The 27,357-nt window shown below is 40.0% G+C and overlaps 1 protein-coding gene across 4 annotated transcripts in view; it reads right to left on the bottom strand.

The window, feature by feature from the left end:
* rbpms (RNA binding protein, mRNA processing factor) overlaps positions 1-27,357 on the bottom strand; it is a 43,167-nt gene that overhangs the window by 6,736 nt on the left and 9,074 nt on the right. The window contains exons 2-7 of one of the 4 annotated variants that reach the window (XR_015766273.1): positions 19,379-19,456; positions 17,847-17,885; positions 14,287-14,349; positions 8,605-8,755; positions 5,585-5,712; positions 3,417-3,486 (exon numbers count right to left, since the gene is read on the bottom strand). Coding sequence is in view for 1 of the 4 variants with exons in the window: in XM_088016260.1 (XP_087872386.1) it covers positions 3,424-3,486; positions 5,585-5,712; positions 8,605-8,755; positions 14,287-14,349; positions 17,847-17,885; positions 19,379-19,456 (522 nt within the window). In the remaining 3 variants the exon portion in view is untranslated. The remainder of the gene's footprint in view (positions 1-3,416; positions 3,487-5,584; positions 5,713-8,604; positions 8,756-14,286; positions 14,350-17,846; positions 17,886-19,378; positions 19,457-27,357) is intronic. The other 3 variants (XM_088016260.1, XR_015766274.1, XR_015766275.1) reach the window with 3 other exon arrangements.

The raw sequence follows: 27,357 nt of genomic DNA, 5'->3' as shown, positions 1-27,357 counted from the left end.
AATCCAGCAGCACAAACAAAAGACAAACGAAGTCCTTATCTCATAATCTGAATATGTGTTTCTCCTCCATGCTTCACAGTCGGGGTTGCTGCCCGGCAAATGTTTCTGCAGCAAATGTTTGCAATTATCACAATAATCTTGACTGGATATGCTGGCTCTCCATCACCCTCCTCTGCAGGCCGGATGTAGGGAAGTTGATTCACCGACGGGGTTAATATCCACTGGGGCAGAGTGACTGGTCAAACGACTTCCTCCCGGTTCGATAGGAGTAATTATTTCCTCCAAGCCCCTCCCTTTTCCACTCCCTTCCCTCAATGGAGATTAAATCCAAAACACCACAAAAGCTTTTATTCTTTAGGCAACATCTTTAAAGCTCTTAGAAATAAACAGATGAAGAAAAAAAAAGGGTAAGAGGGAGACAGGGGAGACTAGCACCAATCAACAGCTTGATGAATGTTAGCCTCCTTACTCCTGCCACCTCCCATCGACTCCCCAAGGGGGGGTACCAAGGAGAACATGTCTCTTCCTGTCTCGAGACACTGGAGGGAGGTGACAGAGAGACTGGCGCCGTGTGCGTACACACATATACACAAACTATCTGGGGGGATTTGCAGTGTTTTGCTTTCTGGTTTCTTGTTTTCTTTTCTTTTCTTTTTTTTTTCCTTCTTTTCCTGCAAACACAAAAGTAGAGTGCGGATGCGGCCGATGCAGCTGACTTATCTAAGCACTTGTTGGAAATGCTCCTAGAACCACGCACCGATCCACTAAACTAATTTGGATGTAATCTACTTTAAATAAAGCCCCACGATAAACGTTTTTAATAAAGACTCGTAAAAACGGAGCTCCCAGCAGCTCCCGACTACCGAAGCGCTTGACGGAGCGTGCGCAGCGTTTACGACCATTCGGATCACGTCCGCCGTCTCTCTATATCTCCTCAGTCCCCTTTTATAATTCTCCAAAGAGTAGTTTGTTAGACTCGGAAACGCCAACGTGAGGTTCTAAATTAAAAAATGTATTTCATCCTGACAGGGTTTGATAAAGTGACGAATAAGTCCTAATATCTGCTGTTTGGTCGCAACAAAATTCGGTGTTTATTATGGTTATTGCAGCCATATTGTGGGCATGGTAATCTTTCCCTCACACAGAGGTGAAATAAATTTTAAATGCCCTTACACTGGGCATGCCAATGTTGCAACAACATCTCCGGATCAGCTGCTAGCAAAAATACTCCATACATATAGCACTGACGAATAACCAGTGGATTATGAATAAATGTCCTTTGTGCACTGCAATCAAATCAAAAACAACAGAAAGGAGATAAGCTAGGCGAACAGATTGACATTAATAATAGGGAAATGCATATTCAAACTAATATGAATGTTTTTCTTTGAGAAATGGGATGTACTCTTCTTGTCTTTTCCATCCTGGAGAGAAACTAAGAAAAAGGTGTCACATGCACACCCCGGTAAACAAGTTATATTTGGTATTTTAACTATTAAAATAGGGAGGAGGGGTCATTTAAGACATGTGGAAAATACAGGAAGTTTTTGTCACAGGAAGCACACAGCCAAAGCTGGTGTTAAATTTCTGTAGCAGTGTTTGTATCGACTTCTTGGCAGCCTCCCCGACTAGTTTCCGTCCCATCTCTTCATTCTGTTTAGAGGAATTTTGTTTTTGAATCATCGCTGTTGACCAATTTCGTTCACTTTGTAGTGGCTGTTTTCACAGTGCTGTGGTACATCCATGAACTTTTATACACCCTTCTCAGGACTGACACCTTGGCACAATGAGATCTTTTAGATCCTGCGTAACCTCTCTGTTCAGCAGTTATATCAATACGATTCAAGTTGTATCAATACGATTCAAGTTGTATCAATACGATTCAAGTTGTATCAATACGATTCAAGTTGTATCAGAAGGAATAATTTATTTTGACCTTGAAGTTATGTTATCCAATTACTGGAACCCAACAACACCTCTGCTATATCAGCTACAAGTTAAATAAGTTTTTGATTTTTTGATTTCATAAATCTTTTAAGTCCTATTAGTTTTAAAGCTTCACATTAACAGGCTCATTCTTTTTTCTTTTTGCTATTTTAAATCGTCACAGAAAATTTCCTTTTGAAATACTGTGACATAATTTTGACTCCATATTGCCCGTTTCATAAAAACTTTGAGGCTTCTTTACTCAGTAAACACTTACACACCAAAGAGTGTTGTCAGCCCAACCTGGTGTTGTTAAGAGATCTGATTCTTCTGTTTCGAAACAGGCCGTCAGCGGTCAGGGTCAATCGAGCTAAAAATCATCCAATCCTCATCCAGTCGATGTCTCGGTGCACCTGTGATAAGAATACTTCAAGATTCCCAAGGAACTCATCTAAACAGGGAGAAGAAAGCCAGGACCACCAACTTGATAATTCAACATTTCTCACAGATTCCTTCTTAGTCATTAACTTTTTTTCAAATCTACCAAACACAGACTGAAGTTGGAAATTCCCCGTTCTGTTTGATTATCTGTGAATGGGTAAAAAGCAACTAAACTATAACAACCATCACTCTGGAGAGGAAAAAGTGAAGGGGAGGGGGGGAAACAATGTTTGCTATTTTCACCAAGTGGAGCTGCAACACAACACAAACGTGTAAAACCCCCTTCTGAACGCATTCAGTCCAACTCAAGCAGAGCACTTGAGTAAAGGTACTAAGTGACTTTCACAGGCAGTCTGTAGTTATGCTCCCAATCAAAGCAGAGTCTATTAGCATTTTAGTCATATTTGCTGATCCCTTTTCGGTCTGCTTAATCAAACCATCAGCGCGGACACTCTCATTGCAAATTCTGTTTGACTCGCTGCTTTTGATGCCCGAGATCAACCGTAACATCAATGAGAAGAGTCGACCCTGTGTAACCATGTGACCTGAGCGAGAGAGAGAGAGAGAGAGGCAATGAGGAGTGTGTGTGTGTGTTTGTGTGTGTGTGCGTGTGTGTGTGTGTGTGTGAAAATAATGGAGTTCCCCTTCAGATTGCGCCTTTCATCTCTGGTGATGATGCGTGAGGAGTGGCTGAGGTTTGACTGACCCACCGGGCGTTACACTCCCGTGTTCTCTGCTGGCGACTCGCGTGTTTGTGTTTGAAGTCAACCAGCAGATACGAGACCAATTAGCCGGTTAGTTTTGGGAGTTGGCAGGATGGACATTTTTCATCTGAGGTCAAAGTGCAAAAATACAAAAAAAAAAACAACAAAAAAAAACTGAGTTGTAGTAACATTCTGAGAAATTCCTCATGTCTGTTTAGGAATGTTTCACCACCTGTTTAAACAAAGTGTCATAACATTTACTGTAAGAGCTCGTTACAATGTACATTTCTTCACCGCACCAGGGTAACGCAGGGTCAGACAATGTGTACGAATGCTGCTACTTACACATACTTCAGCAGAACTGTCTGGACTTCCATCCCTGAGGAGTTCCATCTGCAGGTGGGAGCCAACGAATCTAAACACACACACACAATCTCGCATTAACGCATAGTCCCGAAATTAACTTCAATTAAAATTAACACCAGTTATTATTGTATGAAAAGCTTCCAACTGTTTGTCATGAAGTAATTTTACAATTGATATGTGTACAAAGTTTTTTTTTTTTTATTTCATTTGCAATGGGGAACCTGGTAATATGTGTAAACGCAATTTTGACTAACCAATTGTTTGTAAAGCTGAGTTCAATTTCACCAGCCACACCTAATTCTGATTGCTTAAACAGAACCTGTCTGATAGCATGAAGTAGGATAAACTATCCATAAATGTAGAAAAAAAAAGACAGAGATAAACCCTCTGAGACGTGGCTGGTGGACAAAAAAAAATTACTTCAAGAGAACCTCAGCGACTCATCAAGGAGGTTAAGGAATAACCCAGAACCACATCTGAAGCACTCTTTGTTTCAGCCGAGGCCAGGGTTCAAGGTTTAATTATAAGAAAGAGAGAATGAATGATAAGAATTATAAGAAAGAGAGCCTCTCACATGGAGGCTTCAGGATTCTCCATGTGAGAGTCCTGAAGCCAAAACCACCGCTGGCCAAAAGGAGCACAAAGGCCCGTGTCTCACCTGTGCCGAAAATTGACTGATGGGGAAAATATTCTAAGAGTAACAAGAAAAGAAAGTGGAGCCTTTTGAGAAGGCGAGTGTCTTATCTGACACAGGAGAGAGAGCTGATTTCAGCAAGCCAGCCTCTGCACAGACGCAGAGAGTCTGTTGCTGCGGATGCCGCCAGGGGAGGCACGCCTAGTTATTAGGCTTAAGGGGCAATTACCTTTTCACCTACTGCAAGGCCATGCTGCTCTGCATGGCATCTTTCCGTTAATAAATGAGAAAATACTCTAAAAACAACTTTTGTTATTTACTCAGGTTATCTCCTTACAATAAAACTTGTTTAATGATCTGAAACATTTAAATGTGACGAAACGAAAAAAGCCAAAAATAAATCTGTAAGAAGGTAAATGCTTCTTCACATACTGTAACTTGATGATACACACCCACCTGATTTTATTTCACGTCAGGATTCATTGTCCTGCTTTTTGTAGCTACTTTTGCTCCAGCTGGGTTGCTGACTTCATCCGGCCTAAAAACACCTCTTAGCATCCAATAACCCTGATGACATCAGCTGATTAGCTGTGGAGCCAGGAAGGTGAGCTCCTGTTAACATGATTTATATTTGATTCTTCTGCCCGGTGCGTGTGTGTGTGTGTGTGTGTGTGTGTGTGTGTGAGCCTGCCCTGCCCTTTCTGGCTTTATATCAGCACCTACCCCTGGTCAGAGGAAGCTCTAACAAGCCTATCACTGACCACAACCCCCTACTGAAATCACAGAGCCAGATTCTCTTTGTGTCAGCATGTGTGCACATCCATGACACGCATATGGAAAAACGCCAGCTAGGCAGATTCAGCGTGGGCTCATTTTAAATTCTGACTTCATCTGAGCTTCTGCGAGTGTCTTTCTCAAGGTGGGCAGGGCGTTACGCCTAAAAGACACAAGTGTCCGCATTATGAATGGAAATATATGCTATATGCCCTCTCTAGCAGATTTGAACAACACTGCATGACCCAATTAAAACATTTCAAGCAATACTTCAAATGCTAAGAGATCAGATCGAGCCCGCAGACCAGTCTGACACTGAGGTTGTGTTAGTGGGTCAGCCTGAACCCAACAGGATTCATGAGAAGAATTTCAAAAGATCGATATTAAAACTCTCGTGTGAGCTCACAGTTTGAGCTGAGTGGATTTCAAGGCCTTGATGAACTGAACCAAACAGGGTTTAATTAAAGAGGGGGATTAAGGTGAAAAAAATAATGACGCAAACATAAATGAAAAAACGGATTTTTGGCTTTTTCACAAGAATCGTATGTATTCTCTCCAGTCGTATGTGTGGCTTTTTGAACCTTTTAAAACATTTCATAATTAAGGATTTATTTTTATTTTATATATGTTCCTGAATTAAAAAAAGTGTTTTTTGCGGGCTCAGCGGTAGGTGAGGGAGCAGTGGCGGCGGCGGTGATGACGGTGACAGGAAACGTTTGGGATGGGATTTCCAGATTACCTGAGCGTGGAGCGAGGAGGGATAGGTGAAAGCGGGCGGAAGGGCCGGCGACAGCTCTGCCGGGTACAGCGGGTATGACGCCCACACATCTGGGCTGCTGGGATATAGAGCAGGCACTGTGAGCTCATCTGTGGAAAGAAGAAGAGGAGGAGTGGCGTGAGGAAAGTGGTAACGTGGATGAGTGGGTGGGTGGATAGAGAGACAGGGTGGAGGTGTTGGTGGTGATGGTGGTGATTGTGGAGGTGCGCACTAGGGGGAGTTTTTCAGTTTGTGAAGTCGATTCCTCTTATTTCATTACCTTAAACACTCAATGAGTCCAAACGTCATACATTTGTCCCAGTGCTGTTTAGCGAAAGCTTAACAACTTAAAACATGAACTGCGAGCCTGTAAAGCTTTGGATTCCTTCTTGTGTTGGAGTAGCTGGCATTGGCATGTGTACACACACTGCTGTTTGAATAAAAAAAGACTAACTGTGGGGAAATGTGCAATGAAACAAAGCGTGATCAATCAGAGCCCAGTTCCAAAGCATCGCTGCCATTTTCCATAAGCCTCCACAATCAAAGGTCAGATCTAGGAACGATGATCCACGCAATTTTACTTCGTTCTAGCTATAACTGTAAAAACCATTCAAGTTTTCTCATTGTTTTCCTCAGTAATAAGGTTGACTTTAACTAGCAATCCAAGCTCATTGCTCATGCACTTCTATATGCTTTTGCACTCTAGTAAATGATGTACAGTGTTACGGGTGCAAAAGAATTTATTAGGTTCAAAATTCAAAAAATAAAACAAAGCTTGGTACATTTATGCTTGAGGCAGCCATGTTGGATTTTTTGGTCAGTTTCAGGCAGCCAGGTAACCACAGACTTTCTAAATGAGGAAATCTCATGGAAATTTTGTTTTTGTATCTTTAGGTTCTCCCTCAAATCCTGTTTTTTGTTTGTTTGTTTGTTTTATGATAAGCCCACACTAGACAATGACTTTGTTAGCACCAGAAAACCTGATAACTGTTTTGGGAGCATAAAAAAAAAAGTAAAGATGTCAAGGCGATCTGAATTGAAGCATTAGGAGTATTGCCAATTACTTTTACATAGTTTATTACTTTCATCACAATATTCAACAGCATGTAATGTCACATTTAAACATACAGCACATCCAGTTTTTATAATTGCTCTGACTGTAGATTTATGCAAGTTAAGTTGATCAAATACTTTCTTATAGTCAATGCCTGATTATTGAAGATCTACAGTGACTCATTGCCTATTTGTAATTCAGTATTTGTAAATTTTTCTGTGGAATGCATCTCCAAATGATTCGATTCGGTATCAGACAGTTTGCTCTGTGCATATCAATGCATATTTGAACAATTAAAATCGGCGGCTATAAGCTTTTTGAGAAAATCTCAAAGATTTGCAGATTTTACATATTCGCTGGTGGCTGTGGCCTTCAGCCAACCCAAATATCAGGGGTCTGCCGTATATTTATATTTTCCTATGGGGAATGGCATGTACTCTTGTCTTTCCCATTTTGAAGAGAGGTTAAGATAAAAGTACAACATCATATCTTTACCCCATTGAAACAAAAATCCAAAAAGGTCCATGAAACTGTGATTGACCTAAAAAGGCACGCATGCATAAATTTTAAAGAACATTGTAGCTGTGCCACTGGTTGTGGTGCCAGTATTTCTGTGAATAATTTTTTTCTTAATGTGTTTCCTTCCCACCTCCCATTGAACAAACACACATAAATTAAAGGTTGATTTTGTTTTCTAAAGGTTTTCTGTGTTAGTTGGTGCTATTTGATATAAAAATATATATATATTTTAAGGCTTTTTAGATATCTTTACCAAAGTTGGCACACCATAAAGTAGTATTTGTAATTATTTCCTGGACTCAAATGTACCTTTAGCAAAGCTTATAGAGTTAGCATTAACTTGATTAGTTTAAGCAACAAATCTAATAACTGTCATTTAAGCTAGCAAAATTGATGGTTATCAGCAAATACTACTGTATACCCTTGTTTGAACACGAAGACCTGTTATTCCACAAATTACTAAGGTCTGCAGGGGTAAATCAGGCACCTTTTAGACTCTAAATTGGACACATATGAGAACAAAAAGCTTTACAGGCGGGGCAACAGTAGCTAGCAGAAATTGCAAATGAGAGGAAACCACCTCAGACATAATTTACTCGTAAAGCTGAGTGCAAGGTGACTGTGAAAAAAAGGTGCACGAGTGAGGAAACAGTGCTGTGTGGTGTGCAGGGAGTGGACACTTAAAAACGTAAAAATCAGACAACGTGGGGTAACTCATTGGAGAACCATCAGACAAACATAATTTTAAGGAGCATTTATCTGTTACTTCTCTATCAAAGAATGATCAGAAAAAAAATGGCTGATTAAAACAACTCTTATCGGGAAGCGTATGAAATTTCTCTCCTGGTGATTACGTCATGGTTTCATTAATGGTTTCCGTCCATTTTCCTCTGAGGCAACCAGTAACACCCCCTTCTCTGGCAAAGAAAAGATCCAAGATAAGAGCGGTTTGGTCATTCAGGAAGAATGCACTATTACAGCTGGTCTATGTTTAACTATCAATGAATAATTCCTGCAAAACCCTTTAACCTCTCGGAAAAATGTTTAACCGACTGGGAACTGCAGGAACACATTCCAAACACACCTGGTACTTTCAGGTCCAACAGTTAACAATGAACATGCATGGTTAATAAATACTTAATCTATGAGAGGATCAATCTTTTGCATGAAGGGATTTTATTTACTTTTTAGTTACATTTTTGTTAAAACCAAACCAAACCAAATGTTCTGTTGGAGAAAGAGAAAAACAGGCACAGCATTCTATATAGTTTCAAACAGAGCACATAAATATGTCTGATTAAAAAAAAAAAAAAAAAAAAAAAAAGAGTCCTAAAGGGAAACAGCTGCCCAGTCGAGCTCAGCCAAAGGAAGCAGCAGCACAAAGTAAGACATACTCAAGGACAGGCAGATGAGTGATCGGAGCACTTACATGGATCTCTGCTAATGAACTGAGGGCCGGGGCTCTGCTGGGAGGGAGGGGGGTTGGGCGTGCCGACCAGCTTGTTTTTAGCCATCTTGGTGTTGGCCTTGGCGAACTCCAGCCGCAGAGTTTGGGGGATCTCCGGATCAAAACGGACACCCTGAGATCAACCGGAAAGATGCGTTAGGGACGATCTTTGTTTCGGTAACGCAGCAGAAAGGATCGTTGAACTGTGCAAACTGTTTCAGCATTTTGACAAAGCTTTAAAAATAAAAAATAGAAATCTGTCAATTAAGTTTATTTGTAAAGCGCATTTCAAGAACACATGCCAGTTCTAAGTGCATTGTGAAAACATAAAAAAAACCCATTGTAAACACATCATGTAGCCACCAGTTGTGAAAACCAGTAACAGACGTTGCTAAAATCATCAAATATGTTGGTCAATGTTCCATTTATTGTGGCTGCATATTTAATTTGTGAGTTGGAAAATGTTTAAGAGTGATGGTTAGGCATTATCCATTCTAGTATTTCATTAGACATGGCCGACTGATGTATGGTTTAAAGCTGCAAAAGCGAGACGTTGTGCCATCGGTTTCAAAAGTGGCAAAAATTAGCATCAAAATGTGAGCTGTCAGTCTGCTGCGCATAAGGGCTGAAAACGAGACATTACCCCCAAGCCAAGGTGTCAAAATGGCTTTCCTGTTGAAGTCTATCTAATGGAACGTTATCCAGTTGCTATCAGGAAAAGTACAGTGCATACACCCCTTTAAAATGCCTGTTTTCAATGTATGAATAAAACAAAGCCATGGTAAATAATTTCTGATCTTTTTTCCAAATGGTAAGTGAAATGTACCGTGTACAATTCAAACAAAAAGCAAGCAAAATGTAGCATTAACCTAGCTACGTAAGTGAGCGCACCCTGAAGCTAATACTTTGGCGAATCACCTTCATACTCAGTTGTCATAAGAGTCCCTCATCTTGTCTAGACAATATTTGTCCACTCTAACTTGTAAGAGCTCTACAAACCTATCAGATTTTGAGGACATCAAAACTAGACACAGAAATGAAAAGGGAAATTTTGGAAAATCTAACTTGTCTTTGAAAACTAGTCCAAAGTTTTCTCCAAGCGCTTGCAGCACATCTCACCTTGATTTAGCAGAGGGTGCAACGGCAGACGACGGTTTTCTTGCAAAAAATGTTAAAGTCTGCGTGAGTTAGCTTACAAATTTGAACCTTTGCCGCATTCCGGTTGTTTTGCAAGCGCCGACAGGCTGTTTACGAAGTTCTCGAACACCTTTTTGTTTCCCCGAAGGTTGCTCACAGCAACCTTGTTGGGAGAGATTTGGGCTCACCACATAATGATTCCTAATGATGTTAAGAGCAGGATTACATTGCTTTCACAACCACCCTTCAAAACAGGGCGCTTAAATTATTTTGCTTGGCACTCAGGTTGTTATGTGATAATTGGGGAGGGGATTACAAGACAAAAAAAAAAAAACTTTGCTGACTAGTATTTAGTGCAGTAATAAATCAGAACAATACAGACAGCAACAGAAAAAAAATTGCAAATTATAATGTGTTGTTTACACATTTTCCAGACTCTGGTTCCTGGAATTGTCACAGTCTACTGCTTTTTTTTGTTTTTTGTTTTTTGTTGATACTTTAAAGAATTTCACAAGAAAATATGCAGCTTAAAATATGTCTCTCTCAATAAATCACCGACTACCCAGCATTATTTTTTAATTATTACATAGAGAGCACTCTTGGCTCGGGGATTCAGATTTTAGCTGCTTTCAGTCGTTTTTAGCTCCATTTGGCTCAGTGCTTCTGTGTAAGGAAGTGTGGCCTTCTCGGATGAACTCATTGCCAAAGCCGTAGCTGATTTTAAATTTGTTTTCCTTTTTAATAGAAAGTTCTAGTGATTCAGTGCTTCTGTGTCTCGTTCCCAGACTAATCCAGTGCTGGACTTGTCATTATAAGTAACGCCATGTTCTCTTTATTTTTCTCTTCCACAGAAGGCAGCCCTGAACCAGAACCTCTGTTTATTTTGTAGCTCATCCCTCAACTCTTAACCTCTGACCTCTTACAGCTGTTTGTAATGACCTGGGTTCTATACAGAGGTTTCTTTCTGTTAAAAATGGACGGATTTCACTCCACTGTCTGTCACCATATACTTGATCAAAATGACAGATTGCTGCAAATGTATTGGTTGCTGAACTACATTTGAAAGAATTTGATTGGCCCAAACTGTATTTGGACCCAATTTCAGTCTATATTATTGGATGTAACTTTAACCTGTTGGTCCTGTAAACTTCTTTGAGATTATGTTTGTTCTATAGTATAATTATATACATAAACTCATGCAAATTAGCTTAAAACGCAGCTTGGAATGTGATGTCTGATGTAAGCTGCTCACTGTGGATTATTGAGAAATTTATAATCCAAGCCCGATGACACAATCCTGGCTAACACACGGTGTCATTTAAAAGTCAGGCAGATAAGCCACGAGAAACCTCAGAACGTTTCCTACTGAACCCTGGAACTGTAATTTAATATCACGACATCAGATGCCTCATTTGTCATGACACAGTCGGTGCTAAAGCTTAAAAGGAGCCACAAGTTTTGGCAAATGCTTGACATGCCACTGCTAAAGCCCTTCTGACATACCACCGCTCATGACAAATCAAATATAAAGGGTGTTTTTAACGCCACATGACCAGTTGGCCAAATCATTTCCCCTCAGTTACTTGTGCTTGAGAAAACACAAGGAATGTGGCACAATCCGAGATCCTCCTCATCCGAATCACAGCGGATGCGTGTTCACTTTGCTTCGCAAGCGACCAAACGGCAGGACATTTTAGAGGCCACGGTAAATGTCATCAAATTAACCATATTCATTTGCCTGCATGAGACGCAGAGAAGCAGCAGAGGTCAAATCAGCTGTGCAGGAAAAGCAGTCGAGGTGCGAAGTTCTCTGCAGCAAAAGAGCAAGGAGTTGCCGGGGATGGGCTTCTCATCTCGTCCCTGCAGGCTCGGGCAAAGCTGAGCTGCAACAAGCGAGTGAAGGCTCTTCTCATGAAAGAGGGAGGAATTAACTGGGATTGCCTTGGCTCAGGGCGGCTCGCAGCTTCTACCGGTAGTAGCTGCAAAGGTGTAATAAGCTGCAAAGTTATAATGAGGGGGCCCCAGTTCTCCAGCGTTTGAACCGAGCTGCGTATCCACCTTGAAGAGCTTCTTAGCTCCTTCTTCTCAACCACCATCTTTGGTTAATGTTAATGTTTTTTTGTAATTTAGAGGAAATAAAACATAGCTCCTGATAGGAAACAAATCCCTCACTTTCTCTGGAGGTTTCTCACTCTTCCGCATATCTAAATATGCAGATAGATGTTTTCAAAAAAAAAAAAAGAAAACTTATCTCCATATGACCTCTCGGGAACGTAACTCTGCCTCCAAAAAAAAAAAAAATAAAACAATTTTTATTCCCACTTAGAGATTCACCAGAAACATTGTGAGTTGCTGTTGGCTCATAATAAGATGATAATTTTTCTCCTTTCTTCCTTTCTGCTCCGTCTTTGATGCGCACCAACACTTCTAACATCTGAAAGGCAAGCACACTCTGCTGTCACAGTCCCACTTCAGTTACGGAGATAAAAGTGATCTTTTTCCGTCACGAAGAAATCAACAAATCTACTAAATATATAAATAACAATAGGAAAGTAAAGGTTGTGAAAGCTGGAGTTCATTACTGCCTTGGTTTTTACAAAACTGGATAAAAACTCTGTGAATATAGGCTCTGTTGTTTTTTTTTTATATAAATATTTGAGCCTGCCTCACCAAAGCTTCTCCTGAGCTACAGCCTGAAATAAGGGAGATTAAAATTAAACCCTAGATCAATATCCTCTATTTACACACATAAGAAGACTTAATTTTCTCCAAAACTTGGACCATTCACAGGCAAAGCTCAAAGAGGCGGCTTTATTTCCATAAACAGAAAACCTTCAGATCTTCTATAGTAGGAATGCATCGTAATGTATCTTTAGCACCATATATTTCATGCAATATCAGTTTTGTAAGGAACTGTATTATTATTTTTTATAAAGCTTGTCAGGTGCTTTTCAGGTGAAGATACAGAGATCAGAATTTTGTGGCCAATCTCCAATTTTTGTAAAGTTTTGGTCGATTCTGGTTTCTGGTACTTTAATGCAACAGGGCATTAAAACAGCATTCAAAATGGAGTCACATCATCCAGTAATGTGCTCAAGAGTGTGCTTGTCTGTGATTTATTTCTTGCAGCATGCACAGTGCATTCAACAATCAGAAAAAAAGTCTGCACTTTTGAGTTTCTGACCCGCTGATCAGTCACAGCCAGTAAGGATGAAAATCAGCCAATTCCGATTTTTTATCTGCAACTTAGTAAATTTTTACTTGTACCTAAAACAGTGCTGAATAAATTATTTAAAAGTGGTAGGGCTTCCTCGGTGTCCCGGTCATTATTAAAGAAAAAAGTTAAAAAGCTATTTTTCCCCTAAGAAAACACTGAGAAAAATTGGTGCATCTTAACAAGACTAATAGAAATGCACCTTTTTGCGTCATAAAAAATAAACTTCAAACTTCCCTAATGTTAAAACTTCTTAATCTACAAGTATTGATTCTGTTTATATTTGACCCATCTCAGTGCTAACTTAAGCACTATCAGTAGCAAATGGCTAGCTGCTAACCTTAGCTACTAATATTACTGAGGTTAGCAGCTAAGCCATTAGCCGTTAGCAGCTAAGCTATTAGCCATTTACTATATTATCAGCTTGCCCACAAAATGTTTTATTCTGTTCTGTCACTATTTCTTCATTCTTCAAAAATGCTAAATAAGTTCACCAAGCTCAAAGTGTTGAAGGTTTCCTCAATGTTTTGGAACATAGTGCCATCAGCTGGTCAAGGCTACCTTATCAACGTAACAGGACAAACAACGTTACCGTCAACAACCATCTCTGCTTTTCTTTGTATGCAGTAAAAAAGGCTTCACAATCTGAAATTTTGCTTTAAAGAACATCAGTTCAACTTATGTTTATCAATTTCAGTTTTGTGTGCATGTGAAATCGCAAATAGCAACCTTAGCATTGTTAGTGGCTAACACATATAGCTGTCACAATATTTTCAAGGTTCTTGCTAGTAACTTATCTTGTTTTTCCACCATAAAATGTTATCAAATAATAAATTTTAAGGCGGTAGAGTCCACTTCAATATTTTTGTAGCTGTATGCTATCAGCCAGTGGACAGGAAATAATTAACCGTCAACACAACAGAGAAAGAAAACAAACTACTTCCTTTCGCAAACGAAAATAAGAGTCTCAAACAAAGATACGGTATGTCTTGTGCTCAGTTTTATACCTAAGACCATTAACAATATTATAAACTTCCTTCACATGCTGATAGCAACTGGATATATTTTGTCCAGACAGATATCATTAAGATAAAAAATATTATAGCACAACATCTCAGTGTTTTTTTGACTTAGCCGTCATATACTTGCATCAGTTTGTTTGTTTTTTGCATTTGAAGGGTCATGAAGGAATGTGTGTACTTCCCCTCAATTAAATCCATTTGAGCTGCAAAAGAAGAAGAAGAACAAGAAGAAGAAGAAGAAACATGCTTTGCGCTGAGCCGGTGCTCGAGCGGTGAGGGCATGGCACTTACGTTCAAGGCATTCTTAGCAGCCTCTGCCTCTGATCGGCTGTCAAAGCTGACAAACCCCACTGGCTGGGGAGAGAAAGAAGACAGAACAAAAAGAAAGAAACATTGTTTAGGGCAGAAATCTGAGTCTGCATTTCTGTCTGAATGACAAAAACATGTTCTTTTTTTATACAGTGTACTTTTTTTTCATTTCTTATCAGAGTCAACTCCTTCCTTCTCCGTCTCTTTCTCTCTTTCCCTGTTTATGAAACTGTGGCGACACGAGGAGAGAGAGAAGAAGGGGGAGTAAAAAAAAATGCTGTTTAGTTTGCACAAAGAGAGAGTTCAACGTTCGGGCTCTCCTTTGCCCAAATACGGGCAATGTGAGGAGCGAGAAAGTGCATGTAAGAGCTGCTTTAAAAGACCCTGAGAAGGGAGGGAGAAGAATCTAAAAAGAGATAGAGAGATGAGAGGAAAAAAAGAAGACAAATGAGAACAGAGTTTAGAGGTGAGAGGTGAAAATTGAAGAAAGTGAGGCCAAAGCTTTTAAAAGCTCCTCTCCTCAAGCAGGGCTGCTTCGTGACATTTGTTTTAGAGCGTTAACTTCGGAGACCTGTCGCAATGATGGGAGGGGCACGAAGGGGAAAAAAAGCAAAAGGAGAGCAAGACTATGCAGGTGTGAATCCTCCCCCCCTCCAAAAAAAAAAGGTTTGTTGTTGAATGTTTGTGGGGATAGAAAGCCTCCAAACACACTGCTCCCTTGGGTTCACACCGCCGTCTGTGATCTGGAAAAGCCGTCGAGGGTTATGGGAATTTGGAATAAGTGGAGCGAGAAGCTGGAGGAAGAGGAGGGGGAGAAGAGGAGAAAAAGACGAAACGCGCACATAAAAGAAAGGACTTAGTAAAGACGTCAGGAGGAGGAAGCGTAGCAGGAATATAAATAGAAAGGGTCTGAGGTCTGGCTGCTGCTGCTATATATGGAGATGGCTGCGAGTTCTCCGGCTGCTGGAGGGAGAGAGAGGGCCGATCGATTGATTTATGTCGCCATCGTCATTGCCATTAGCGAGGAGAAGCAAAACAAAGCAGGGGCACTCCTGGACAGTACTTTGTGACTCCTGACTGAACGTGCGCATTAGCTGACATTTGTCTTGTTGAGGATGGCATTTATGGAAGGGTGGGGGGAGAAGGTAAGCGATGCCCCTTTTCAGTCAGTTCAAGGGCTAGTTTGGAGACAAACACTTCAGCAAAGGTCCCTTTTTTTGTACCACAACTCCCCCCAAAAATGAACTCTTAACTCACAGTTTAGATTTTAAAGCCCCAGACATTTTCTTTGAAACATCTGCCTAGTGTAAATACAGTAAAATTTGAATTTATGGAGGCTTTTTACTGGTAGCTGGCTCTTCGCAATGCAGCCGCAGCCATAACATCCGTAAGTGGTGGTGAGTGGAGATGTTTAAGACTTTTAAAAGCACTTGTATTAGTGCAGTTGCAAGGGCCATTTAGGAACGGTTATTTGCACCATGTTTTTACACGATGGCTGGTTTATAAAGGAAACCACAAGGCAAACAGGGTTTTGTTTACTCCAGCACTATGATCTTAAATTTCAGGGTTACCGTAAAGGAAAAGCGACAAACAAATTTATTTGGAGATAGTGTTCAAATATATTGCAGCTTGACTCTTCTGTACAGGTTTGTCTAACACCGCTTGTTTTTATATTTTGCTTCTCAAAAGGCCTGATTTCATTGTAATATTTGAAATTGCTCTTTCAAAATATTTATTTGGAACTTGATTCATATCTGAATACTGTTAGGATTTGCTGTCAAGCCACTTAAAGACAAATTTGGCCTGCGGAACAACATCTCACAACAACAAATATTTCAGTTTGTTATGGTTTGTTATGGTCATCCACATCTCTGTAGGACTTTCCATCAACAAGAACCACCGGTAGTGGTACTTAGTACTGGTACTTAGTGGTACCAGTTTGGTGTTAGTCTGTGTTTACTGAAGTAAACACAAGGTTAATTGACAGCCAAAAGAAGGAGCTTTTCAAGCCCATCTGTCTTTGCTTCGGGCAGAAACTACTTAATAGAGAAGAGCAATGGAGAATACTTAAAAGTACAAACTACAGCCGACATCGGTGAACCATTATCTACCCATAATGTGTGGAACAAGGATCTGAGGACGAAATCAAACCCAAATTAACTGTGTTCCAGACAGTTGGGAGTCAGAAAATCAGTGGAATATGCTAAGTGCCGTGATAAGTGAGGAGCTAATTACTGGCTACTGACAGTGTTAACAGCGTAAATCATTAAAGAAACAAGTTCATGAGGAGACTATGGAGTACTGCGCTTGCAAAAGATTTTCCTAAGTACAAATAAACTGTTTATTAGTGCAACTATTACCATAAACCAATTTGGAAACCTCCGGAAATATCTGTATAATACGCAGGAAAATAGCATTTTATTGTCTTTTTCAGACTTTTGGCTCTTTGTCACAAACAGCCTGTCACAAAAATGTTCCAGTTTCTTTAGTTGAGTCTTCAAAAGAAAAAAAATCCCAAATGGTTTTTGTCAGAGAACTAGCAGCAAAAAACTTGACTGAATGAAGGATGGTGCATCTCGTACGTCACGACTCATGATTTTTTTATTCCGTTTCCAAACTTTGTTTCCTCTTTTCATTCACTTTTCTTATGTACTTTCAGGACTCACTACACAACTCAATATACAAATGAGCGAGAAAGCGACGTCTAAACATAAACTTAGAAAGCATGAAACTGTTAATCAAACTACCTTATAACATTACAAGAACATCAGGCTGCTTGAAAGCAAAATATAAAGGGAATAATGCTGGTTTAAAACTTTTGCATAGCTGAGCTAATGCGAACAGTAAACAATTATTACATCTGTGCAGTTTGTAAAGAGTAAATGACTATTTGCTACGGACAAGAGGACAAAGCGCAAAAATTTTGAAACCTAAGATACTGTGGAAAAGTTCAAGATGAAACATTTAAAAAAAATAAAAATTTTAGTTTGTGAAAGCACTAATAAACTATGCCCTGTACTCCACTGCTGGTGAATCTTGTGAATGTTTTTCACATCCCGAAACTACTAGTAAAATTAAGAACTGTGTTATTGCAGTGTATGTTCCCCAATAAGCCCAAGGTTTGAGCAGAACATGTCTTAGCAGGAGACAGTGTGATGTGAACATATATGTTGCTTGACTCTGACCACGGACACCTGCCAGACTAGCTAATTTTCAGTCCTGTTCCTCTGGAGAAAAAACTCTGACCTCGTGTCAAAATGCTCTTTTTCACACCCTCCACCCCTACGAGCGCTATCGGACTGCCAAAGGCAACTGGGTGAAACGCGTTTCCCCCTCCCAACAGGAAACCTCTCTTACACGTGAAAAGGGTTCTTCCTGACAAAACAGAGGGGTTATCCTTCCCTGTCAGCAAGCCGATCCCGCAGAGTTGGGAAAAAAAGGAGATGCGGTGAATTGCAAGCTTCTGACAGATGGGATGTTTTGTGAGGCAGCGGCAGGAATTCATGCAGTGGATTCTTTGGACGAGAAGGCACTAAACATACCTGCTTGGAAGTGAGCTTTATCAAGGATCCTTCGTAACCCTGAGAAAAAAAAACAAAACAGAAATATGATGTAGGGAAAGAGAACCTTGCAATAGTATCCATACCCTTTTGCAAATGTACCTTTAATGTATTTTTTTTATGTAATAAATCAAAACTGTTAAATGGTAAAAAAAATTAAAAAAAATAAAAAATCTGAAAAGTGTGCATTTGTATTTAGCATCATTAACTCAGATTCCCCTAAATTCAAATATATGCCTTTATAAGCTGCCGACTTAGTAAATAGAGTCCGTCTTTTTGGAAATTGATCTTAATATAATGTCAGCTGGTTTTTAGAGAATATTAGAGGCTAAACATGTAGTACACCGGTCTGAAAGTGGAGTAAGAATATATCAGGGTCAGGTTATTTCCCAAGCCTGCTCACAGGAAATGTCCAACTAAACTGACAGGCCAGGCAAGGAGAGCATTAATGAGATAAGGAGATGCCCAGGGGAACTCTGGAGGAGCTGCAGAGCTCCACAATTCAGCTATAAATCATAAACACATATGTGGGCTTAAAAGAAGAGCACCAAGAAGATGGGGGGAAATCCATATGAAATTCCATTTAAAGTTTGTCAAAAACCATAAAGGGGAAAGCAAATAAATAAGACCAGAGTTTAACCTTTTGGCCAACAGGCAAAGGAAGCCGGTCAGAGTTGATGCAAATATCGATTTTAGATACAGAAGAAATTAAAACTGGGCTGGAGGTTCCCCTTGAAGCACAAAACAACCCAAACCAGGTCCAGATCAAACTGAGACACTTGAAAACTGCTCCTAACAGATGGCCTCAGCCCAATCTAACTGAGCTGAAAATACCTGGCAAAGAAAAACGCCCGTCAAAAAAGAACGTTGAAGATTGTGCTTACAGCATAACAAAATATTGAAAAGTTTAAGCGATGTGATTACCTCTGAGAGGCACAGGCGTTTTATAACATTTGCTTTACATGGTAAGGCTGCTTTCTGGAGCTCTTAGAAAAAGACCATATGGATTGGATTGTTGTGTCTTATCTAATTATTCGAGGCTTCCAGCTCTCAACACTCATGATGTAAACCTTTCTACTCAGGGTACATACCAAAAGCATTGTCTAATAGAGGGATTACAAGGATTGCAATTATTCAATCACTCGAACAGCACTGCTCTTGAACCATTAAGGTGCATTATTCTCGGGCGACAGGCCAAAAGAGCCGGCAACATCCAGGTTCGTTCAACTGGATTAGAAATCCCTGCCAGCGCAAGAGAGCGGAGCTTCTGAGGCGAAGCAAACAGCTTTGTTTTTGGATTGCAGGCGTTGAGCCACTTTTTCCATGATGAACACGCGATCGAGATGTGATTGAAGCCCGGCGTTAGGAGCACAGACACTTGAACCTCGAGGGAGAGTTTCCATTGCCGTTTATTTCATCACCATTAATGGAGGTCTCATTGACTGCTGGAAAAGAAACGGAAAGCAGCTAAGAATAGCGGCTGCAGCCCATCGGTTTAAAACATACAAACATACCTTAAATGGTCTGAAGAGGAGATAGAGCTCCCGTGGTTTGATATCCAGCGGTAGCCCACTGACGAATAGCGTTCGGACCTGAAGAGGACAAGAGAGAGGGATTATGTATTTTTCATTAACCTCTGTGGTTATAAATAGCCTCGATGGCTCTCTGACGGTGACATAGGAGATTATGAGGAACAGGACAATGAAGTTAAACAGTTACACTTGAAGATAGAGATACATTACTGTTCTGCAAGCACACTCCTTCCTGCACCATTGTGCTCTCCTGTGTAATCCACAAATGGCCAATCCCCCCTCGGCAGTTTCATCCTCTGGTTTACATTTGAACTTTTCAACTTGCAGCATGGGTTGGCATTTCTTGAGAATTATACCGTACTGTATATGTTGAGTACGTTGGCTGGGAGGAAAACCCAAACTGAGAGTGGGAGAAGAGGCTTAAGGGCAGCAGACAAACTCATGATGACTTCAATCAGGAATTTGGGCGTAGAAGATGTCGTGTTATGTGAGGCGATGAGGAGAATATATACATGAAGGCTTATTTAAGCAAGAAAGAAACACTTCACATAATGCTTTCAGGCTCTACTGCATCAAATACTATTTTTGGAGAAATAGTTCACAACCTCTGTGATGGAAAACTTCAAAGATGGAAAATGAAGCAGAAAAAAATTATTAATAAGCTGAACTCATCAAGGTTTGAGAAAGTTTGGGCTCGTTGAAACATGGATCTGAAGACAAACATAAGAGAGGGTACAGAATAACCAACTTAACTAGTAACTGGGCTGTGACTGGGGGGCAGTGTCTTTATATTGCATGTATAAAATGAAAAACTGCCTACTTTTTTCACTGTAACTACATCAAATTTACGTCTCTAAACTTTTATCTGATCTTTGTTGCACCTTAAACAAAATGCCTCGAAGAACATACCGTATGTTGATGCGTTTACAGACTGAAACATTTTTAAATGTATACTTTTGATGAATTTAAAGAACAGAAAAAATGTTTAATAAATTGGAAAATGTCAGATTTTAACCAATGGCCAACTGACTAGTTCACCATTCGTCAACTTGACAACAAACAGCAAGAAACTCCACTCTTCTAGTTATATATCCAGTTATATAACCTCAGTCTGTTTAAATGAATAGAAAATGTGCATTTGTGAATAGAAAACGTTTATTAAAGAAGGCATTTCTCTTTTTTTAACTGGTTGGAATCACAAGATTCCACCTTAATCAGCCATTTAAGGAGGATGCTTTAAAACACAAAGTACCTCGTTTGTTTAGAGCACAAAGACATGTCCAACACTCACATAAGGGCTTTTAAATTTAGAACTGCAAAATTAAATAGAATATTTAAAAACAAATTAAATAAAAAAAATTCCTAGATATATGTTAACAGACATAAAAGATGCATTAATATTTTCAAAAGCAAGAAAAAGTTAAAATGGACACAGAACAACATTCCTTTTGCTCCAGTCATTTAATGAGGAATTTCTAATTTTGCTCTTAATTCTCTCATCAAAGTCAGTATGCGACTCCTTTATTTTTCCAGCCTGGTCGGTCGCACAATGGAAAACCCACCCTCCTTGTCTAAAAAAGGCTGGTGTGAACAACAGCAGCAGCAACAGCTCTGTCCTCACATTCAGACCCATTAGGACCCGAGCTGGGGTTTGGTAAACACAGACATAGCAGCACTATGGAGCACAGGTGCCGAGGAGTCGTTTCATGCTGCTGAGAGCAGATCTAGTTACAGATTTGTAGGCAGCGTAACAGAAAATTCTTTAGTTACATGCGTCTGTGAATCTGTCTGTGCTTAATAAAGGGTCAGCCCAGGACAGAGCTGTTAACACATATCCAAATGTTGAATGTGACATTCACTGAAGCGACGGCTTTAAATCTCCGTCAAAAGATTCAAGATATAAGAAAAAAAGTAGCCTTTCTCCAGGCGTATTTTGCATGTATAATACATACAAATTTTTTAAAAAAAATCTTAAATATGCAATTTAGCTATAGTTTAACCAAAACGCGCCACCTTAATCCCAGTAAGGCTTTCAGAAAATTCAAGTTTTGTACACAAAGAGGATTTCGAAGCTCCCCGATTCATTAGATTTAAAACTCAGGGGACAAAAGGAGCTGCTGAACTAACACTACACCTCATTCCCAAATGTAACCTGATCCACACCCCCAAAGCCAGAGGCTGATCAACACATAAACAAACGCAGCTTAGCAACTGGGGGAGCAAAAGCATGGTCAGCGTCAACAAGCTCATTCAAACAAAGTAGAAAAAAAAAAAAAACGTTCCCCTGTGGTAACTCTCTCATCACGGCGGTGAGCTGAAACCTGCGTTGTCCTCACTTCACCTCGTCTCAGGCAGATATGTTTAAATCGACTCTCAGGAGGTTCTCCTCACATTAAAAAGTCGGCAGAATAAAATCAATCAGGCTCAAAGCAAATACAAAGACTACACCTTTAAAATGGGGTTGTAGGTGAGTCACCTTTACTTTTCCACCCATCCATTTATTGTTCTTCTCATCTGAGATCAGGTCAGCGGTGTAACAGATCAGGGTAGGGCACCACAACATAAAAAAAAACAAAACATGCAACAGTATTGGTGGATGTTGCAATAAAAGTGACTCGCAACATTTGTTTGTGGAAAAAGTTGCTTCTCATGGCATCTGCTGTTTTGGCCTTGAGGCAACTTGTCACTCCTTAATGACTTGAGCACCTTTATCACCTCTTAAAACCTTTCGATCCTGCATCACATAACTGGTGTCAGCAAATATACAGGCACAGAAAACCCGAATGCTTAATACTTTAGAAGTCTTTCAGAATAACATGAGTGTAACAAGTTGATATTAGCGAGTTATTTCGTCGAGCATCTGCGTAGGTTACTGGTCGACGAGGGTTTGAGCCAGCTGAGCAGCAGCGCATAGCAACAAGTGGAGGAGGAGGAGCATTTGGATACTTTCTGCTCCACGAAGCAAGAGAAAACTCCTGTAGCTTTCTGTATCTTTTTGATGGAAACAGGTTACAGTGGAGGAACAGCATGATTGTTCTTGAAATACCTTGATACCAGTAACCAAGCGCATTGTTATTGGAAAGTCACAAGAATAAAAAAATAAAGCTACATAGATTTGTGTCATTGCCAAAGTTTAGCAACAATTATTCCTGCTGAAGCAAAAAAATAAAAAATAAATAGAAAACTCATCACACAGGTTTAATAAGACTAGATTAGATTAAGTGTAGTTGTCTTAAAGACAAAGATCATAATTGTCACTTTAACAGGAATTTGGCATGTGGCATAATAAATCCTTATCAACCCAGTGATCTATCTTGTCAAAAATCTCTAATTGAACGTCTTATCTTTAGTCAGAGTCATTTGAAAACTAGACAAGTTAAGACACACAACAAGGAGTACTCCAGAGCCTTGGAACAATGGGACATTCTTGGCTGCTTCGGACCTCATTCCTGAGACTTCCTGACGTCAGCTATTGTGATATATGAGCTTTTCTTTCCCTGCGTGTCCGGTGTGGAGCTGACTGCACACGTTGGTGATAGAGTGTGGCAACAGCTCTTCACAGCGTACATCTGCTGTTGATTACCGCGAGCGTATTATGCCGCTAACAGAGTTGTAAAGGGGACTGCCGTCATTGTGAAATTTCATAATCCATTAAACCAAAGTGAAGGTCAGACCAGAGGCCAAGCAGTTATACAAAAAACAAATCGCACACACACAAAGTCAAACCTTCTGCTACCGTTTTACTGGATTTGTTTTACTGCTTTCCTCGTGAGTCACATACCTACATTACCATACTGCTGAGGAACCAGGTCCAACAGCTTTGAGTCGTTGACCATTTATGGCGTGTTCACACACGCACAGAGTAGCGCGCGGGCGGGCTTCGATCAGAAACAGCAGCCTTTACCTTCAATAAGCCAGCTGAGTGCTTCGCAGCCGGCGTACCGGCGCAGTTCCTTGGCAACGCCTCAGCGGAGCAAGGCAGAGTGCGTAGCCCCGGGGCCAAAAACATCACATCCTATTAAGGCCACTTCTGCAGCAAGTCCTGGGGGGATCCATGCACCTCTAATCAGAGATCCCTGACTCCACAAGCACCGGATGAGGTCATCACCTTATTGGCTCTCCATCCATGCACCTCCCAGATTTTCTGATGCCACCCTGTTTGTTTAGACCAAGAAAGGGTGCTGTTCAATCAACAACACAGAAATGAAAGGCAAGCAGGAGGGAAAAATCTAATCTAATCAAAACGTCACTAAAATTTGGACGTAGCAACTAGAATATTTTTCTCCATTTCTATGTGTTTTCATTACAATCTCCAATGAAAGTTTTGTGCTAACAAATTAGCCAACCAAGGTTATGGCATTATGGCATCTAGAGGTGGCAAAGATGACTCGTAGACGTTCAAACCGAAGAAACTGGGTTTAAGTGAATCTGAATGCAGCAGTTTGGATGTCAGTGTTTCAGAAACTCCTGATCAACTGGGACAGACAACATTCCAAAAAAGAGGAAATATGCAGGGAGCAGCAGTTGTGTGGGTGAAAATGCTTTGCTAACGTCACAGATCAGAGGAGAGCAGGCTAATAGGCTGGCCGAAGAAGATAGAAAGGCAACAGTGGCTCAAATAACCTCTGGTTGAAGCAAAGGTATCATCACTATGTCACCTCTGAACATGCTGAACCTTGAAGAAGGTGGGATACAGCCAGATCAGGGGGCAACTACCATGAGCTAAAAACAGGAAACTGAGGCTGAAGTTCACACTGGAGGACCAAAGCAGATTAAAAACAACATTGCCTTGTCCAGTGTGCCTAAATTTCAGATGCAACATCCAAAAGGTAGGATCAGAGTTCAATGTCTACAACATGGTAGTTGATCCAACAGTTTAGGCTGGAGGAGGCGGTGAAAACACTCTGCAACCTTTAGTACCAATTAGGTTTTTTTTTTTTTTTTAATGCCCTACCATAAAGTAATAAAACTTTAAACAGCATTTAGAACAACTTAACTTTCCATTTACTGGTAGCTAAAGTATCAAGAAGCCAAGAAAAATCCTTCAAAACTTGAATTCAGGTCAAGGATTTTCAGCAAGGAAACTTCATTTGGTCATTTTGTGAGCCAACATCAAGAAGATTCTTTTCAATAATCAAACAACAGAAGTTATTAATGTGTCATTTCTATTCAGCTTGCACTGTAGGTGATGTAGAATCTGCTACACCTTCTGAGTGAAAAGCCTCATTATAGTTTGCTGCACAGTGCAACTCCCGCGTATATTCGGTTTGACTGCGACGGATTGCTATTTTGACCGTTCCGTCCGTCTGTAATGAGTGACACGACCTTGTTGCAATGTGAGGAGATTGTGAGACATTTCCGTCTCCGTCCTTGAATGAAGGTATCAGACAAATAAATGAATAAAAGTGGAATTTCCTTCAACCTAAATAAATGGGTTTGGACACATCATTTACCACTAAAAATAGAAGCGACAACTTGACCATTTTTTTCTTTAATAAGAAAAACATTTATTCTTTCCGAATTTGTGTATTTACATTTGAATGCATATTATATATATTTTATAGCAGTTTAACTGAAGTAAAATTACTTATTTCCATTGCCAAATATGATCAATAAATCTGATTATGAGATAGTATGGGTAAGTTTAAGTTTTCAGTGTTATTTGTTTTATGTGGTTCCTGTAAATCAGGCAAGTTTTCACAAGACCTTCGCGTTAGTTTTTTTTTTGTTGTTGTTGTTTGCTATGTTGCTGTGTAAAATCAGAAGTTTGTGACCAAATTCTTAATTACAATTTCACTAAGTTTTGCCAATATCAATTTTAGGTGAATTTTTAAGTTAAAAAATACAATCAAGATAATTCAAAAGTGGTTAATAAGCCACAATTTATATTTGGACCAGAAGAGAAGTCACATAAAGCAGGGCTTAACTAATATTTCAAAACAAGTCCAAAATATAAGTGTTTAAATTTTAAATGGTAAAAATGGTAAACATCAAACTTATAGTGAATTCTTACACAATATACCAATAGGTTTTATCATGACTATTAGGTTTCAAAAAGGTCCACAACATTTGAATCAAGCTGCTATGCTATTCCGATTCTCCGAGTCTCGTCACTAAAAATTGCTCATTTTAGGGGTTCTTCTTTCAGTAACAACTTTCACACTGAAGAGCATGTCTGTCAGCACAATCATGCGGTATTTAGCAATGATTAATTCAATGATTTGAGAGATATCTCTCTTTTTTTTTTATTATTTTCAACCTGCCAGACAAGGGTCAGGGCTGACGGTCAGCTGATTGTAGTCACCAGTCAATCAGCAGGTTGAGTTCCTCCTGAACTATTTGTTCTTTGTTAAAGAAGTCTTCAACAAATCCTGTTACAATTTTCCTGCAGAGCAATTTGCTGGACTAATGTTAGCATGTTCACCGGCTTTTAATTTGATTCATTCACAAGTTGCGTCGCAGCATATTTCAGTGCAGCTTGCAGTTATTAGTGAGCAGTTTAATAAACCTAGTGCTTTGCTTTCAGAGTTGTTAAATTTAATGACTTGTGTTGGATGAACTAATCTGTGCACAGTGCAGAGCAAGCAAATAGACAGAGATACATAGACATAGCAGCTGATACACTCCGTTTCACTCCGAACACCATTACTCACTTTATGATAGAAAACCCTAAGTCATTAGATGAAGAAAATAAACTGCATTGGCAGTCATGTGTGCAAAATAATACTCTCTGTATTAATGCCATGGATTAAGGTAATTAGCCAATATTTATCACAGTTCTTTGCAATATCTACATTGCACGCAACAATATTGTGATGCCTATAAATTTAAATATAAGGTTCAGTTCTAATAGACAGCGCTGACTTTACAAAAGATATCAACCCTGTTACATGAGTCTCTGGGCATCACCTACCCAAATCTCACACTGACTTATGTTATAAATAATGAAACAGACAAAACCCATTAAACTTTCAGCTACATTGCTATCAATCAAAGACTTCCCAGCCGCATCATGCTACCCGCCTCCCTCTGCCGCTGTCACGGCTCAGTGTTGGCATCACTCTTCATCATCCTCATAGCTTTGCTTCTTCATCTTCCACGTCAAAGGGCGTGAGGACTGAGCGACTGCAGGCCCGAGACGTGTCAACCAGCCATAAATGGACGAGCCTGTCTGTCTGCTAATGATCACGGTTCGCCGGGTCAAGTTTCCCATTCTGGGTCAGGGGTCACAGGTTAGACTCGGGGTTGTTTTTGTAGGGCAAAAGGTTAACTGTGAGACTGAGTGCACTCCGGGCGTCACGCCTGAACTCAGAGTGGAGAATGCCTTCTGTTGTTTTTTCCCCGTCTCTCTCTAGTACGAGTGCGTTCGACGAACAATTACGACTCAGTGAGACTCTGTAAATGTTCCAACAGGTTGACCTTTAAAACAAATGACCTAGTAGGCTTGCACTCTGCTCTTCTTTTGCTCTATTCTTTCTGCCTCCACAAGAAGTTTTCTTGTTTATAATCTGACCTAGAAACAAAAAAAAAAAAATCTGTTCTCTGAATTTCAACAAAACAGCTTCTTTGGCATCGTGTGAAAGGGAACACATGCATATATTTTTTTTTTCACAGATTGTCAGCCCCACATCAGTTTGACTCCATTGTCAGCTTAAGAGCTCATTGAAATGACTCTGAAGCGACATGATCTCTTCTTCCTTTCTGACATCTAATGAGTCTCCTCGAATGGACTTAAAATTCCTTAGGGCTCATTAATTTGAACTAATCTCCGCTTCGGTGTTCATCAGCCTCTCCTTTTGTCGCCGGTCGACCAAGTGAACGCCTAAATTCGCTGGTTGTGTTGTGGATGGATGAGCTGAGGGTAAGCGAGGACAAATTAAAAAAAATAATAAAAAAAAAAACACAAAAAACAAACACCAGATCCTGAGTCATCGGCAACAAAGTGGGTGAAAACAAGTCAC

The sequence above is a fragment of the Poecilia mexicana genome, unplaced genomic scaffold (genome assembly GCF_051168715.1).
Source record: "Poecilia mexicana isolate PSO_F unplaced genomic scaffold, ASM5116871v1 scaffold_18, whole genome shotgun sequence".
NCBI lineage: Eukaryota > Metazoa > Chordata > Actinopteri > Cyprinodontiformes > Poeciliidae > Poecilia > Poecilia mexicana.
The sequence above is the reverse complement of the archived record's forward strand: the minus strand, read 5'-3'. Positions and strand labels throughout refer to the sequence as shown.